This window comes from Entelurus aequoreus, linkage group LG07, assembly GCF_033978785.1.
Source record: "Entelurus aequoreus isolate RoL-2023_Sb linkage group LG07, RoL_Eaeq_v1.1, whole genome shotgun sequence".
Classification (NCBI taxonomy): Eukaryota; Metazoa; Chordata; class Actinopteri; order Syngnathiformes; family Syngnathidae; genus Entelurus; species Entelurus aequoreus.
This window is the reverse complement of record NC_084737.1, coordinates 18,398,695-18,418,774: the sequence shown is the minus strand read 5'-3', so window position 1 is coordinate 18,418,774 and position 20,080 is coordinate 18,398,695. Positions and strand designations below refer to the sequence as shown.

Genomic DNA, 20,080 nt, shown 5'->3' with positions numbered 1-20,080 from the left:
TTCGACCGTGTCCCTCGGGAAGTCCTGTGGGGAGTGCTCAGAAAGTATGGGGTATCGGACTGTCTGATTGTGGCGGTCTGCTCCCTGTACGATCAGTGTCAGAGCTTGGTCCGCATTGCCGGCAGTAAGTCGGACACGTTTCCAGTAAGGGTTGGACTCCGCCAAGGCTGCCCTTTGTCACAGATTCTGTTCGTAACTTTTCATCTGGCCAGGATCTTCAGCTCTCACTGGATCGGTTCGCAGCCGAGTGTGAAGCGACTGGGATGGGAATCAGCACCTCCAAGTCTGAGTCCATGGTTCTCGCCCAGAAAAGGGTGGAGTGCCATCTCCGGGTTGCGGAGGAGACCCTGCCCCAAGTGGAGGAGTTCAAGTACCTCGGAGTCTTGTTTACGAGTGAGGGAAGAGTGGATCTTGAGATCGACAGGTGGATCGGTGTGGCGTCTTCAGTAATGCGGACGCTGTATCGATCCGTTGTGGTGAAGAAGGAGCTGAGCCGGAAGGCAAAGCTCTCAATTTACCGGTCGATCTACGTTCCCATCCTCACCTATGGTCATGAGCTTTGGGTTATGACCGAAGGGACAAGATCACGGGTACAAGCGGCCGAAATTAGTTTAGTTGGTTTGCTGCAATGAAAGCGATGATTATTACCTGAGACGAGCTCAGTGTATAAACACGCGGTTGGCTGCTAGACTGCTGCTAAGTGGCCGATGGCGTTTACCAAACCAACAACAACAATCAATCAATCTTTATTTATATAGCTCTAAATCACAAGTGTCTCAAAGGGCTGCACAAGCCACAACGACATCCTCGGTTATTAAACGACTCTGAGGTGTTGGCTGCGAAACTGACTAAAAAAAGTTAGCATGGTAATGTTAGCATAAATTTAACAACAACAAACGTCTTCTTCTGGCTTCAGTAGCTCAGGTTTTGGGTTTTTTTAGCCTGCTCCCGCTAGTTTATGCTAAACGTTTAGCAGGCTAAGCTACGAGAGCTTCAGGACCTTCTCGGGTGGAAGCAGGACTTTGGCCCACTAAAGCATGAACAAAAGCTGTGAGTCAGCAAGAAATGGATCCCAAAGATCCTTCTCATACATCCATCAGGGGAAGCATCAGCACCACATGTCTCACTGACAGTTAGGAAAGGAAGAGAAATGGTGGAAATGTTCCAGCAGTGGCCCAGGTTTTCAATCCTGGAAGTGATCTAATTTTGGGTTTTTTTCCCCAATCTTCTGACTGCGGCGAGCTAAACATTAAAGCGCCACGGCCCACCTACAGACTATAAGCAGCTACTTTTTATTGTTTGTGCTTCCTCAGCCTTCCCGGTAAGGTCTATTCAGGTGTACTGGAGAGGAGGCTACGCCGGATAGTCGAACCTCGGATTCAAGAGGAACAGTGTGGTTTTCGTCCTGGTCGTGGAACTGTGGACCAGCTCTATACTCTCGGCAGGGTCCTTGATGGTGCATGGGAGTTTGCCCAACCAGTCTACATGTGCTTTGTGGACTTGGAGAAGGCATTCGACCGTGTACCTCGGGAAGTCCTGTGGGGAGTGCTCAGAAAGTATGGGGTATCGGACTGTCTGATTGTGGCGGTCTGCTCCCTGTACGATCAGTGTCAGAGCTTGGTCCGCATTGCCGGCAGTAAGTCGGACACGTTTCCAGTAAGGGTTGGACTCCGCCAAGGCTGCCCTTTGTCACAGATTCTGTTCATAACTTTTCATCTGGCCAGGATCTTCAGCTCTCACTGGATCGGTTCGCAGCCGAGTGTGAAGCGACTGGGATGGGAATCAGCACCTCCTAGTCTGAGTCCATGGTTCTCGCCCGGAAAAGGGTGGAGTGCCATCTCCGGGTTGCGGAGGAGACCCTGCCCCAAGTGGAGGAGTTCAAGTACCTCGGAGTCTTGTTTACGAGTGAGGGAAGAGTGGATCGTGAGATCGACAGGCGGATCGGTGCGGCGTCTTCAGTAATGCGGACGCTGTATCGATCCGTTGTGGTGAAGAAGGAGCTGAGCCGGAAGGCAAAGCTCTCAATTTACCGGTCCATCTACGTTCCCATCCTCACCTATGGTCATGAGCTTTGGGTTATGACCGAAGGGACAAGATCACGGGTACAAGCTCCCAAAATTAGTTTAGTTGGTTTGCTGCAATGAAAGCGATGATTATTACCTGAGACGAGCTCAGTGTATGAACACGCGGTTGGCTGCTAGACTGCTGCTAAGTGGCCGATGGCGTTTACCAAACCAACAACAACAATCAATCAATCAATCAATCTTTATTTATATAGCTCTAAATCACACGTGTCTCAAAGGGCTGCACAAGCCACAACGACATCCTCGGTTCAGAGCCCACATAAGGGCAAGGAAAAACTCACAACCCAGTGGGACGTCGATGTGAATGACTATGAGAAACCTTGGAGAGGACCGTAGATGTGGGTGAACCCCCCCCACCCCCCCCTCCCTGGATGCAATGGACGTCGAGTGGGTCTTGCATAATATTGTGAAAGTCCAGTCCATAGTGGGGCCAGCAGGAGACCATCCTGAGCGGAGACGGGTCAGGAGCGCAGAGATGTCCCCAACCGATGCACAGGCGAGCGGTCCACCCCGGGTCCCGACTCTGGACAGCCAGCACTTCATCCATGGCCACCAGACCTGTGCCGCCCCCTCCACAAGGGAGAGGGGGGCAGAGGAGAAAATAAAATAAATGGCAGATCAACTGGTCTAAAAAGGGGGTCTATTTAAAGGCTAGAGCAGTGGTTCTTAACCTTGTTGGAGGTACCGAACCCCATCAGTTTCATATGCGCATTCACTGAACCCTTCTTTAGTGAAAACTAAAATGTTTTTTCTTAATTTAATCTTAATTTATAAATATTATTTATGAAATGATGTTATTATATTAAAGAAATACAAACAAAGATGTATTTTACAAACAGAAAGTTACAGGAATGTATACATGATCCCATGTTTACATCTCATTGTGCAACATGTGAAGGTTTTAGTAGGAATTAAATGCGATATCTGAAAGGGGTACACATTATTTCCAAAGCAGGTCCCCCACCCAGACATACAATACTAGCATACAGCTCATAAAAAAACATTATTTTTTGTTATTGTTATTGTAAGTGGGCAAAAACACTAATATCAGAAAATAATCTCATGGAAATGACTGCTGTCATTTGATTTTAATAATAAAAGATTTAACTTGTTATTTAGTCAGGTGTCGGACAGGTGCTGCTGTGGTTGGGGACCACTGGGCTAGAGTATACAAATGAGTTTTAAGATGGGACTTAAATGCAACAACACGACTTATGGCCGCACCTCTCCCAATCTCCGTGGGGCCAGAATCAAACATTCCCTGCGTGGACTGAGCGGTCTGACGAGTGGCTGCAGCAGCAGGATGGACGTGGGCGCAGGAAGAAACAGCAGAATGAGGACATTCATCACAAAGTTGACTTCCCTGGCGTGTGCAGGAGTGCTGATTACAGCGAGGAACGATGCTCAGTCTTGGCGGAGCGACAATGAGACCACCTGCAGCTTTTTAGCAGCATTGTTATTTTGTGAAAGTACGTCTAAAAGCGCGCGAGAAACAGCATTTTCTATTTCAGGCGGAGGAACTTTGCGTATTTTATCATTTACTCCATCCTGTGTCACCAAGTAGCCCCTTGATTGATTGATTGAAACTTGTATTAGTAGATTGCACAGTACAGTACATATTCCGTACAAATGACCACTAAATGGTAACACCCCAATAAGTTTTTCAACTTGTTTAAGTCGGGGTCCACGTCAATCAATTCATGGTACAAATATATACTATCATCATAATGCAGTCAAAACACAAGTTAATCATCAGAGTATATACATTGAAATATTTACATTATTTACAATCCGGGGGGTGGGATGAGGAGGGTTTGGTTGACATCAGCACTTCAGTCATCAACAATTGCATCATCAGAGAAATGGACATTGGAACAGTGTAGGTCTGACTTGGTAGGATATGCACAGCGAGCAAAGAACATAGTGAGTTCAGATAGTATAACAGGGGTGGGCAATTAATTTTTACCGGGGGCCGCATGAGCTACCCGAGCACTGCTGGAGGGCCACATCGACAATATTTGAATTAAATTTTGCTCAATATTATTTTTGATATATACCGTAAGATAAATAATAATAATAATAATAATAATAGTAATACTTCAACATAGTGTGTGTAACAGCATTCCATGACTAATATATATAAATTAACATTAATAATAAATGACAGTAAAATAAGCACACGTATGACTGAGGAGTCATAGTGTAACTTTGTGTGGTGTTTGAGTTGTCCGACTTTTTGTGTGGCCTTAAACGCACCAGTGGTTTAGTGCTATGCGTGTTGGTGACAGATGACAAGTTGGTTTTGGCCTGGTTTGTACGGCAGAAAATGACTAGTTTTTCGAGATAGAATTGTTTTACTCATGTTTTTGGTGTGGTTATGTCCGCATATAAACAGTTTTGTTCAATAAAGTGATCGATATAATTCCTGTCCTCGAAGCATCTCGATAGACGTTACAATAATTGAACGGTGTTCAATTGAACGGTGTTGACGAACACCATTAGGGCCGCTTGTTGTCACTGTCACTCAAAGTTGCATTGCAAAATTCCATAGAATAAATATGTTTATTTTGTTTATAATTCAGATGGGATTTGATTTGGTGCGCGGCATATATTTGCTGCGCGCAGCGGACGCTTGAGCAGTGCGCAATTGCGCAGGCACGCACCTTAGGTGAGGGGACGTTGCTTTGCAGTCCATGTCTTGTTGAAAACACGGCATTCCTCATCAACTTTTCTCTTTTTGGCGTCTCGGGTGTAAACCGTGCATCACTTGTCGCTGCATGTGCACCTTCACTCGCAGGTTACACACGGACACACGCCCATAAATAATACTTTTCAAAATAAAAGCAGCACAGTTGTATTGCGCGCAGGACATAGATGTTTTTTCAACTTTATTTTGTAATTGCAGTTGTTCACATTCACTCACAATCACGCACACGTCCACACGGAAGTAATACAAATAACGATTTTCAAAACAAAAGCAGCACCGTTGTATTGCACACTCGACATAGATACTTTTTAAAATTTATTTTGTAATTTATAATTGGCCTCACGCGGGCCGGACAGGGACGCACAAAGGGCCGGATGCGGCCCGCGGGCCGCAGAATGCCCAGGTCTGTAGTATAAGAACAAGTATATACCTGTACATTAGAAATACATTTGATTATTTACATTTGGTTATTTACAATCCGGGGAGGTGGGATGTGGAGGGGGGAGGGTGTTAGTCAGGGGTTGAAGTTGCCTGGAGGTGTTGTTTTAGTGCGGTTTTGAAGGAGGAAAGAAAAGGCTCTCCAAGTACCCCCATAAGCAGCAACATGAAAGTACAGTAGGCAAGGGTGTAACGGTACACAAACATTTCGGTTCGGTACGTACCTCGGTTTAGAGGTCACGGTTCGGTTCATTTTCGGTACAGTAAGAGCATTTCATTTCATTTCTCTTCTATTCTATACCATTGAAGGACCAGATGTAGGACAAAGTTGAATATGGAGTCGCTCTGACCATTCTACAAAATGTTTTGATTGTCTAAACATGACTAAGGGATTCAAGGATGTTGCAAAACAAACATGTCGAAAACAATGGGACCTTGGGGCATGGGGAAACAGATAGAATGGCCAAGTGACAAGGGCTGAGGAAGATTGCTTGATTCGTGTGTCCTCCGGAGGACGTTTGTTTGTCTGCATGGGCAGCTCAATCCGACTTTGCACTTTTGACTATGGGTAAATAAACTTTTTGTACTAAACTCACTTTTGTTGCTGTTTAAGCTTCGGACAATCCACTACACAACAAAATATACATTTTTTGGTTATTTATTTACCAAATTTGTAAACAATGGCTTTATCCTTTTAACATTGGGAACACTATAATATTTCTGCCCAAAAATAGATATAGCTCTGTATGTGATGGATGTGAGCCACCACTAGGCTGATCAGTGCAACAACAGGCAGTCATGAATGCTAAGGATAACAATAACATACATTTACACACAGGGTCCATTGCCAGGGTTAATGTGGTCAACATATATAAAATAAAATCTAAATAAGATAAGGCTCAGAATGGTTTCTTAACAAAACCTTTCTACATATAAAGTGCTTTTTTTGATTGATTGATTGAGACTTTTATTAGTAGATTGCACAGTACAGTACATATTCCGTACAATTGACCACTAAATGGTAACACCCCAATAAGTTTTTCAACTTGTTTAAGTCAGGGTCCACGTCAATATGGTCTTAAACCTGCTGCTATAAAAACGCCTACGGCATTTGTTATTGCTTTAGCCCTGTCTGACTCGCCGAGGAGAGGCTGCTTGAATGCGGTGTTTGCACGACGCTCGTATTTCTCTGCGTTGAAGCGACGTTCACTCGGGGGTGGTGCTGCTTCAAATGGGTTAGCACAGGGGTGTCCAAAGTGCGGCCCGGGGGCCATTTGCGGCCCGCAGCTAATTGTTTACCGGCCCTCCACACATTCTGCAAAAATTGCAAAATTGATAATATTGCAAAAATTTTAAACTTGAAAAAAAAAGTGCAATGAGGTGAAATCTAACAAGAAAAAGTTGCAATGTTGACACAAAGCTGCCATGCAGGCTGTTTTTTTTCTTTTGTCTTTATTTATTTTTCTTTTTTTTGCCATTGCTAAAAAAAAAAAAAAAGACTAAAAATCTATGTTATAATGAATTATTACTTTAAAAATATCACTTTAAAATGTTTTATGTGGATAAAATATTGCATATATTGTGTGGTTGCCATATAAAAACATCAAAGTTTTATTTGACAAAAGAGCATAAAACAAACAAAATAATAGTTCAAAGGTAAAATCGACATATATCTGAAGTTGATCTCGTAATTTAAGTGTTAAAGGTAAAAAAAAACTAATAAAAATGTATCACTTTATGAATGGGGGACCTTTTGGAACCCAAATATATTTAGTAGGATTTTATTTAACTTTTCACTGTGATTACTCAAAAATATGAAATAATTAAAATCAATGGTGTCCTGCATTATTGATCTTTTAAGGCTCTAATTACTAAATACTACATATTTCAGTTTTACTATAAAAAACAAAGTTGTCTTTGACAGAAAAGCCATAAAACCTTTTTTTTTTTTTACTTTATATCAACCTGAAGTTGATATAGAGATTTACTGTAAGCGTTAAATAAAAAATAATAATAATTTGACTTATTTTTAACATTTATTGACTGAGACCCTTTATGGTCCCCGGGAGCCCTAAAGGTTAAAAAAAAAAAAAATCCATATATTTTGTTAAGGTTTGAAAATGAAAAATATCAAAATGGCCCCTGCATGCTTAAATTTTTCCGTGTGCGGCCCTCAGTGGAAAAAGTTTGGACACCCCTGGGTTAGCATGTTTGATGTGTTGGCAGAAGCATACCCTACCGCTGCTGAACAATGTCGGCAAACCGCTTTCGCTTTTTCCACCTCTCATCCTCCATCGTTGTATCGCACCGCGGAGCCGAAGTGTTCCCAAACGGGAGATCTTAACAAGGAGGGTCTTCCAGCTCTGGCTTTTACATGTTGTAGTAGCCCGGTCGCTGCTAGCATGCCGTGTGTTGTGCCTCGGTGTGCATTGTTTACACAACGTGCGGTGCGCTACTTAATATGTCCGTGTGGAAACTCGTTCGGTGCACCTCCGACCGAACCGAAACGGTTCAATACAAATACACGTACCGTTACACCCTTAACAGTAGTTAGGTTAAAGTTAAAGTGCCAATGATTGTCACACACACACTAGGTGTGGCGAAATTATTCTCTGCATTTGACCCATCACCCTTGATCACCACCCTGGGAGGTGAGGGGAGCAGTGGGCAGCAGCGGTGGCCGCGCCCGGGAATCATTTTTCGTGATTTAACCCCCAATTCCAACCCTTGATGCTGAGTGCCAAGCAAGGAGGTAATGGGTCCCATTTTTATAGTCTTTGGTATGACTCGGCCGGGGTTTGAACTCACAACCTACCCATCTCAGGGCGGACACTCTAACCACTAGGCCACTTAGGTCTAAGTATCCATTAAAAACAAGGCAGAGGTTTTGTTTACCAAGTATATTTCATTATTTTTGGCCATAGTTTGAACAGTGACACTGTGTTTGAATAATGAAATAGGTGATTCTTCGGCGTACCACTAGATCAGAGGTGTCAAAGTCGTTTTCACTGAGGGCCACATCGCTGTGTTGTTTGGCCCCAGAGGGCCGCTTCTAACAGTGAATACTTGTTATTACTAGAGATGTCCGATATTATCGGCCGATAAATGCTTTAAAATGTAATATCGGAAATTATCGGTATCTGTTTCAAAAAGTAAAATGTATGATTTTTTAAAACGCCGCTGTACGGAGTGGTACACGGACGTAGGGAGAAGTGCAGAGCAGTTGCGTCTCCCAGTCATACTTGCCAACCCTCCCGATTTTCTCGGAAGACTCCCGAATTTTAGTGCCCCTCCCGAAAATCTCCCGGGGCAACTATTCTCCCGAATTTCTCCCGATTTCCACCCAGACAACAATATTTGGGGGCGTGCCTTAAAGGCACTGCAATTGCGTGCCGGCCCAGTCACATAATAGCTACGGCTTTTCACACACACAAGTGAATGCAATGCATACTTGGTCAACAGCCATACAGGTCACACTGAGGGTAGCCGTATAAACAACTTTAACACTGTTACAAATATGCGCCACGCTGTGAACCCACACCAAACAAGAATGACAAACACATTTCAGGAGAACATCCGCACCGTAACACAATATAAACACAACAGAACAAATACCCAGAACCCCTTGCAGCACTAACTCTTCCGGGATGCTACAATATACACCCCCCCCCCCCCCCCCCGCTTGTTACATTGTTTAATGCATCCAGCGGGGCATCACGTCAAAATTAGGCATAATAATGTGTTAATTCCACGACTGTATGTATCGGTATCGGTTGATATCGGAATCGGTAATTAAGAGTTGGACAATATCGGATATCGGGAAAAAAGCTATTATCGGACATCTCTAATTATTACAACATTTTTTATATGCATTCATTTTTTTTAAACTAAAATGTAAAAAAAAAATATGGTAAATTGCAATAATTTCACCTTAAAATGGAGTGTATATTATTGTAAATGGAAAAACAGTATTGCTGTTTTTTTGGTAAAAAATAAATAAAAAAGCCAGCTCAGTTGCCAGAATTTTACTGTAAAATTTGAATGTTTTACTGTTAATTAAAAAAAATGCAATCTTACAGTGAAATTTCGGCACCTGAGCTGCCAGTTTGTTTGTTTTTTTAACGCCGCAAATCAACAACTGTAGATTTTTCGGTGCCAAATTATATGCCAAAATGCCAATTTCCACGCTCTTTAGGGGATTTGAAAATCCCCTGAAGAGCAGGGAAACCGGCGAAACAGGCTTGTAGGGATGAAATAGCCTCTGTGTTTTTTCCTGACCTAATGTATATATGTATATATATATATATATATATATATAGACACCTCAGTGTCATATATTTTTGTATTTCACCAATACTAACTGTCAGCAGGCTATTGTTAGCATAATACTGTAAGCATGCTAGCTTTTTTTTTTAGCTCATTTGTCTCATATGTTTTGTTATCTGGCCAGCCTGCTAACTGTTAGCATTTCAGCTGAGCTTGTCACGTTTAACTGTGACTTTCCTTGGGGGAGGTCACACGGCTGCAGTGTCACATGCTGAAGGTGTGTTTGTTGGCAGGTACCACCCGGCAGCCCAGAGAGGGGGAAGTTCCTGGTGTGGATTACAACTTTATCAGCGTGGAAGAGTTTCGCAAACTGGAAGAATGTGGACTCCTGCTGGAGAGTGGAACCTATGACGGTATTTGGCAGACACTACTAGACCATACTATATTCTGTATACTGTACTGTATACTGTACTTCAGACACAACAACACTACTACACTCTACTGTATACTGTATAATATACCGTACTTAAGGCACAATAACACTACTACACTCTACTGTATAATATAATGTACTGTACTTCAGACACAATACCATTACTACACTCTACTGTATCATATACTATACTATACTTAAGACACAATGACACTACTACACTATACTGTATAATATACTATACTGTACTTAAGACATAATAACACTAATACACTATACTGTATACTGTCTAGTATACTTTACTTCAGACACAACAACACTACTACACTCTTCTGTATACTGTATAATATACTGTACTTCAGGCACAATAACACTACTACACTCTACTGTATACTGTATAATATACTGTACTGTACTTCAGACACAATAACACTACTACACTCTACTGTATACTGTATAATATACTATACTATACTTAAGACACAATAACACTACTACACTATACTGTATACTGTATAATATACTATACTATACTTAAGACACAATAACACTACTACACTATACTGTATAATATACTATACTGTACTTCAGACACAAAAAGTAGCAATGACTACAGTACATTATATTACATGGTATACAGTAGAGTGTAGTAGTATTATTGTGTCTAAAGTATAGTATATTACACAGTATGCAGTAGAATGTAGTCGTGTTATTGTACCTGAAGAACAGTACATTATATTATACAGTAGAGTGTAGTAGTGTTATTGTGTCTGAAGTACAGTATATTACACAGTATACAGTAGAGTCTATTAGTGTTATTGTGCCTGAAGTAAAATATACTAGACAGTATACAGTAGAGTGTAGTAGTGTTATTGTGCCTGAAGTACAGTATAGTATATTATACAGTATAAAGTAGAGTGTACTAGTGTTATTGTGTCAACAGTATAGTATATTATACAGTATAGTGTAGTAGAGTTATTGTGTCTGAAGTACAGTATAGTATATTATACAGTATAGTGTAGTAGTGTTATTGTGTCTGAAGTACAGTATAGTATATTATACAGTATAGTGTAGTAGTGTTATTGTGTCTGAAGTACAGTATAGTATATTATACAGTATACAGTAGAATGTAGTAGTGTTATTGTGCCAGAATTACAGTATAGTATGTTATACTGTATACAATATAGTGTAGTAGTGTTATTGTGTCTGAAGTACAGTATAGTATATTATGCAGTATAATGTAGTAGTGTTATTTGGGCCTGAAGTACAGTATATTATATTATACAGTATACAGTAGAGAGTAGTTGTGTTATTGTTTCTGAAGTACAGTATAGTATATTATACAGTATAGTGTAGTAGTGTTATTGTGTCTTAAGTATAGTATAGTATATTATACAGTATAGTGTAGTAGTGTTATTGTGTCTTAAGTATAGTATAGTATATTGTACACTATACTGTAGAATTATACACTATACTGTATAATATACTATACTGTACTTAAGACACAATAACACAATGACACTACTACTATAGTATAGTATATTATGCACTATACTGTATAATTATACTGTATACTGTCTGAAATACAGTATAGTATATTATACAGTATAGTGTAGTAGTGTTATTGTGTCTGAAGTACAGTAAATTATATTATACAGTATAGTGTATAATTATACAGTATAGTGTATAATATACTATACTTCAGACACAATAACACTACTACACTATACTGTATAATATACTATACTGTACTTAAGACACAATAACACTACTACACTCTACTGTATAATATACTATACTGTACTTCAGACACAATAACACTACTACTGTATACTGTATAATATACTATACTATACTTAAGACACAATAACACTACTACACTATACTGTATACTGTATAATATACTATACTGTACTTCAGACACAAAAAGTAGCAATGACAACAGTACAGTATATTATGTGGTATACAGTAGAGTGTAGTAGTATTATTGTGTCTAAAGTACAGTATAGTATATTATACAGTATGCAGTAGTGTAGTAGTGTTATTGTGCCTGAAGTACAGTATAGTGTATTATACAGTATAAAGTAGAGTGTAGTAGTGTTATTGTGTCAACAGTATAGTATATTATACAGTATACAGCATAATGTAGTAGTGTTATTGTGCCAGAATTACAGTATAGTATGTTATACTGTATACAATATAGTGTAGTAGTGTTATTGTGTCTGAAGTACAGTATAGTATATTATGCAGTATAATGTAGTAGTGTTATTTGGGCCTGAAGTACAGTATATTATATTATACAGTATACAGTAGAGAGTAGTTGTGTTATTGTTTCTGAAGTACAGTATAGTATATTATACAGTATAGTGTAGTAGTGTTATTGTGTCTTAAGTATAGTATAGTATATTATACAGTATAGTGTAGTAGTGTTATTGTGTCTTAAGTATAGTATAGTATATTGTACACTATACTGTAGAATTATACACTATACTGTATAATATACTATACTGTACTTAAGACACAATAACACAATGACACTACTACTATAGTATAGTATATTATGCACTATACTGTATAATTATACTGTATACTGTCTGAAATACAGTATAGTATATTATACAGTATAGTGTAGTAGTGTTATTGTGTCTGAAGTACAGTAAATTATATTATACAGTATAGTGTATAATTATACAGTATAGTGTATAATATACTATACTTCAGACACAATAACACTACTACACTATACTGTATAATATACTATACTGTACTTAAGACACAATAACACTACTACACTCTACTGTATAATATACTATACTGTACTTCAGACACAATAACACTACTACTGTATACTGTATAATATACTATACTATACTTAAGACACAATAACACTACTACACTATACTGTATAATATACTGTACTATACTTAAGACACAATAACACTACTACACTATACTGTATAATATACTGTACTATACTTAAGACACAATAACACTACTACACTATACTGTATACTATACTATACTGTACTTAAGACACAATAACACTACTACACTATACTGTATAATATACTATACTGTACTTAAGACACAATAACACTACTACACTATACTGTATAATATACTGTACTAAAGACACAATAACACTACTACACTATACTGTATAATAGACTATCCTGTACTTTTGACACAATAACACTACTACTCTCTACTGTATACTGTATAATATAATGTACTGTATTTCAGGCCCAAATAACACTATTACATTCTACTGCATAATATACTGTACTTCAGACACAATAACACTACTACACTATATTGTATACTCTATAATATACTATACTGTACTTCAGGCACAATAACACTACTACACTCTACTGTATAATATACTATACTGTAGACACAATAACACTACTACACTCTACTGTATAATATACTGTACTGTACTTCAGGCACAATAACACGACTACACTCTACTTTATATTGTCTAGTATACTGTACTTCAGGCACAATAACACGACTACACTCTACTGTATACTGTCTAGTATATTTTACTTCAGGCACAATAACACGACTACACTCTACTGTATAATATACTGTACTGTACTTCAGGCACAATAACACGACTACACTCTACTGTATACTGTCTAGTATACTTTACTTCAGGCACAATAACACTACTACACTCTACTGTATACTGTCTAGTATACTTTACTTCAGGCACAATAACACTACTACACTCTACTGTATACTGTCTAGTATACTTTACTTCAGGCACAATAACACTACTACACTCTACTGTATACTGTCTAGTATACTTTACTTCAGGCACAATAACACTACTACACTCTACTGTATACTGTGTAATATACTGTACTTCAGGCACAATAACACTACGACACTCTACTGTATAATATACTATACTGTACTTCAGACACGATACTACTACTACTACACTCTACTGTATACCATATAATATACTGTACTGTAGTCATTGCTACTTTTCGTGGGAACTTGTAATCATATTTTGAAACGTGGCCACAAAGTCCTCTAAAAAAAACATCCAAAAATGGCCAACAATACTTTATTTACATGTCGTGACCGGAACTTTAATAAGTATTAGAGATATTGTTATTATAAGCGCTAACACAGAGGTGAAGATCGGCGACTGTCAGAGGCGTCGTGATCACAGAGAGCTAACTAGCTTATGCTGCTATATTGACATATTGAGCTGCTGCATCGCCTCTGAGTTGGCGAAAGTTAATTCTAGATGATAAATCCTGCCTCTCACCTGGATAGTAGAAGGTTGTGGACATAAACCCACAAGTTGGTCAACTTTGACGTCCAACTTAGACCTGGAGATGGCCAGAAAGACATGAAAAGACACTTGTTTGCAGCATTTTTAACCTGCTTTAGAGTATTATGATGAATTGTTGGTGTAAAGGGGAAGATACAACCATCCCATCAGTCTTTATCCCAGTGAGAGCAGACATTGTACAGTAACTGATTGTTTTATTATGTTTGTATATCTTGTTTAGCACTTAACAATGCTGCTACATGATTCTTAGTGTTTGACTAAAGCTGCATCTGTTTAGCACACAGCTTCTAAAACTTGTAGATCATCCTCCTTATATTCAGGCTCAAAAATATAAGTTTCTGGATCATCATTTGTCCTAAAGTAGTCTTTGTTGTCTCTCATCAAGTCTGCCATGATTAGTAGTCTTGTTGTTGTTGAAGGGAAAGTGAGCGTTGTGATGCGTCTGTAAAATTAATACTTACAGTATGATGAAAATATTTAAATATTACATGTTATTATGAATGTTACTACATTACATATATACTTACAGTATGATGAAAATATGTAAATATTACATGTTATTATGAATGTTACTACATTTCATATATACTTACAGTATGATGAAAATATGTAAATATTACATGTTATTATGAATGTTACTACATTACGTATATACTTTCAGTATGATGAAAATATGTAAATATTAAATGTTATTATGAATGTTACTACATTATGTATATACTTTCAGTCTGATGAAAATATGTAAATATGACATGTTATTATGAATCTTACTACATTACATATATACTTAAAGTATGATGAAAATATGTAAATATTACATGTTATTATGAAAGTTACTACATTACATATAAACTTACATTATGATGAAATTATGTAAATATTACATGTTATTATGAATGTTACTACATTACATTTATACTTACAGCATGATGAAAATGTGTTAATATTACATGTTATTATGAATGTTACCAGATACTACATCTATACTTACAGTGTGTATATGAAACCTGAATGGAGGTGTTTGGATTTTTTTAAGAGCGTTTTATCGGTGGAATAGAGCGACTACTATTAGCTCCATTGTTAGATGACTTTTGCTAGCGTTTATTTACGAATTAGAATACATAAAAAAATTATTGTAATAATAAGGTATATATATATATATATATATATATATATATATATATATATATATATATATATATATATATATATATATATATATATATATATATATATATATTGGTAAAGATTGTGAATGATAGGCAACATTACAAAAATGGCACTTCACTTGAAGGCAGATTTTATCAAGGTTCCATATTTCATGTTGTAAGTATCAGTGTCAGGTAACAAATCATGTTAGAGTAGTCAAGGTTGTCCCATCAGATCGTTGTCAAGTCCTGGTCTTCAACGACGACTGTAAATGTGAAAGAAGACAAGTTAATTTGTTCCCAGGTGATTGGGTAATGTTGTGTGTTGGCAAGAACGCTCTCTGTCCCAGATGGGCCCCAGGTGAGCGGCCCTTCAACCTTGGACTCATAAAGCAGTCAGCGAGAGTCATGGAGTCGCCTGCCCTGCCATCTATAATGCAGCGCAGCCATCCTTGTATTGACAAAACACACACACATACCAACACAGACACACACACACACACACCAACACACACGCACACACACTCCCAGAGGTTTTGTTACAAACGTCCAGACTTCTGACCCCTGACTTGCCAAACATGCACTGTTGGATAAAGTGCTGAATCAGCAGAAAAGAAAGCACAGACAGTATTTATGATGTGTGGTCAAAGATGGGGTTTTGTTGGAGAGTCACAGAGAATCTTAATATGATGATTGTTCTTTCAAAACTCCCTCGTCTATCACGACTAATTGGTTCCAGGCCTGACCCTGGTAAACAGATTCTTACCAAGTAGGAGGAATGTGACACATGTCTCTACAATCGATACAAACATGCAGCATTTTCATAATAAATATAAACAAACATGCAGTATTTTCATAATAAATATATACAAACATGCAGTATTTTCATAATAAATATATAGAAACATGCAGTAGTTTGATAATAAATATATACAAACATGCAGTACATTCATACTAAATATATATTAACATGCGGTAGTTTCATAATAAATCTATTTTAACATGCAGTAGTTTCATAATACATATGTATAAACATGCAGTATTTTCATGATACATCTATACAAACATGCAGTATTTTCATGATGAATAAACACAAACATGCAGTATGTTCATAATGAATCCATACAAACATGCAGTAGTTTCCTAACAAATATATGCAAACATGCAGTAGTTTCATAATAAATATATACGAACATGCAGTAGTTTCATAATGAATCTACAAACATGCAGTAGTTTCATAATAAATGTATAAAAAAATGCAGTATTTTCATATTAAATATATGCAAACATGCAGTTTTTTCATAATACATATGTATAAACATGCAGTATTTTCATAATAAATCTATACAAACATGCAGTAGTTTCATAATAAATCTATACAAACATGCAGTAGTTTCATAATAAATATATACGAACATGCAGTGGTTTCATAATAAATCTACAAACAAGCAGTAGTTTCATAATAAATATATAAAAACATGCAGTATTTTCATATTAAATATATACAAACATGCAGTGTTTTCATAATACATATGTATAAACATGCAGTATTTTCATAATAAATCCATACAAACATGCAGTATTTTCATGCTAAATAAACACAAACATGCAGTATTTTCACAATGAATCTATACAAACATGCAGTAGTTTCATAATCAATCTATACAAACATGCAGTAGTTTCATAATAAATATATACGAACATGCAGTGGTTTCATAATAAATCAACAAACATGCAGTAGTTTCATAATACATTTATAAAAACATGCAGTATTTTCATATTAAATATATACAAACATGCAGTATTTTCATAATAAATATATATAAACATGCAGTAGTTTCATAATAAATCTATACAAACATGCAGTATTTTCATGATAAATAAACACAAACATGCAGTATTTTCACACATGCAGTAGTTTCATAATAAATCTATACAAACATGCAGTAGTTTCATAATATATATATACGAACATGCAGTGGTTTCATAATAAATCTACAAACATGCAGTAGTTTCATAATACATTTATAAAAACATGCAGTATTTTCATATTAAATATATACACACATGCAGTAGTTTCATAATAAATATATACGAACATGCAGTAGTTTCATAATGAATCTACAAACATGCAGTAGTTTCATAATAAATGTATAAAAAAATGCGGTATTTTCATATTAAATATATGCAAACATGCAGTAGTTTCATAATAAATATATACGAACATGCAGTAGTTTCATAATGAATCTACAAACATGCAGTAGTTTCATAATAAATGTATAAAAAAATGCAGTATTTTCATATTAAATATATGCAAACATGCAGTTTTTTCATAATACATATGTATAAACATGCAGTATTTTCATAATAAATCTATACAAACATGCAGTATTTGTATGCTAAAAAAACACAAACATGCAGTATTTTCATAATGAATCTATACAAACATGCAGTAGTTTCATAATAAATCTATACAAACATGCAGTAGTTTCATAATAAATCTATACAAACATGCAGTAGTTTCATAATAAATATATACGAACATGCAGTGGTTTCATAATAAATCTACAAACAAGCAGTAGTTTCATAATAAATATATAAAAACATGCAGTATTTTCATATTAAATATATACAAACATGCAGTATTTTCATAATACATATGTATAAACATGCAGTATTTTCATAATAAATCCATACAATCATGCAATATTTTCATGCTAAATGAACACAAACATGCAGTATTTTCACAATGAATCTATACAAACATGCAGTAGTTTCATAATAAATCTATACAAACATGCAGTAGTTTCATAATAAATATATACGAACATGCAGTGGTTTCATAATAAATCTACAAACAAGCAGTAGTTTCATAATAAATATATAAAAACACGCAGTATTTCCATATTAAATATATACACACATGCAGTATTTTCATAATACATATGTATAAACATGCAGTATTTTCATAATAAATCCATATAAACATGCAGTATTTTTAATAATAAATGTATACAAGCATGCAGTTATTTTCATAATAAATCCATACAAACATGCAGCATTTTCATAATAAATATATAGAAACATGCAGTAGTTTAATAATAAATATATACAAACATGCAGTACTTTCATACTAAATATATATTAACATGCAGTAGTTTCATAATAAACCTATTTTAACATGCAGTAGTTTCATAATACATATAATAAATGATAAATGGGTTATACTTGTATAGCGCTTTTCTACCTTCAAGGTACTCAAAGCGCTTTGACAGTATTTCCACATTTACCCATTCACACACACATTCACACACTGATGGCGGGAGCTGCCATGCAAGGCGCTAACCAGCAGCCATCAGAGGCAAAGGGTGAAGTGTCTTGCCCAAGGACACAACGGACGTGACTAGGAAGGTAGAAGGTGGGAATTGAACCCCAGTAACCAACAACACTCCGATTGCTGGCACAGCCACTCTACCAACTTCGCCACGTATACACATGCAGTATTTTCATGATACATCTATACAAACATGCAGTATTTTCATGATGAATAAACACAAACATGCAGTATGTTCATAATGAATCCATACAAACATGCAGTAGTTTCCTAACAAATATATGCAAACATGCAGTAGTTTCATAATAAATATATACGAACATGCAGTAGTTTCATAATGAATCTACAAACATGCAGTAGTTTCATAATAAATGTATAAAAAAATGCAGTATTTTCATATTAAATAAATGCAAACATGCAGTTTTTTCATAATACATATGTATAAACATGCAGTGTTTTCATAATAAATCTATACAAACATGCAGTATTTGTATGCTAAATAAACACAAACATGCAGTATTTTCATAATGAATCTATACAAACATGCAGTAGTTTCATAATAAATCTATACAAACATGCAGTAGTTTCATAATAAATCTATACAAACATGCAGTAGTTTCATAATAAATATATACGAACATGCAGTGGTTTCATAATAAATCTACAAACATGCAGTGTTTTCATAGTACATATGTATAAACATGCAGTATTTTCATAATAAATCTATACAAACATGCAGTATTTTCATGCTAAATAAACACAAACATGCAGTATTTTCATAATGAATCTATACAAACATGCAGTAGTTTCATAATAAATATATACGAACATGCAGTGGTTTCATAATAAATCTACAAACATGCAGTAGTTTCATAATAAATATATAAAACCATGCAGTATTTTCATATTAAATATATACAAACATGCAGTGTATTCATAAGCTATACAAACATGCAGTAGTTTTATAGTAAATCTATACAAACATGCAGTACTTTCATAATAAATCTATACAAACATGCAGTAGTTTCATAATAAATATATAAAAACATGCAGTATTTTCATATTAAATATATACAAACATGCAGTATTTTCATAAGCTATACAAACATGCAGTAGTTTCATAATAAATATATACAAACATGCAGTAGTTTCAAAATAAATACATAAAAACATGCAGTATTTTCATTATATATATATATGTATATATATGTATATATATATATATATATATATATATATATATATATATATATATATATATATATATATATATATATAAACATGCAGTATTTTCATAATAAATCTATACCAACATGCAGTATTTCATATTAAATCGATACAAACATGCATCATTT

At 36.0% G+C, this 20,080-nt stretch overlaps 1 protein-coding gene across 7 annotated transcripts in view; it reads left to right on the top strand.

Annotated features, from left to right (window-relative positions):
* The window catches only part of magi3a (membrane associated guanylate kinase, WW and PDZ domain containing 3a), a 275,522-nt gene that overhangs the window by 150,321 nt on the left and 105,121 nt on the right, over positions 1-20,080 (top strand). For all 7 annotated transcript variants that reach the window (XM_062052764.1, XM_062052763.1, XM_062052762.1 and 4 more), the window contains exon 3: positions 9,789-9,908. In XM_062052764.1, the coding sequence (XP_061908748.1) occupies positions 9,789-9,908 (120 nt within the window). The remainder of the gene's footprint in view (positions 1-9,788; positions 9,909-20,080) is intronic.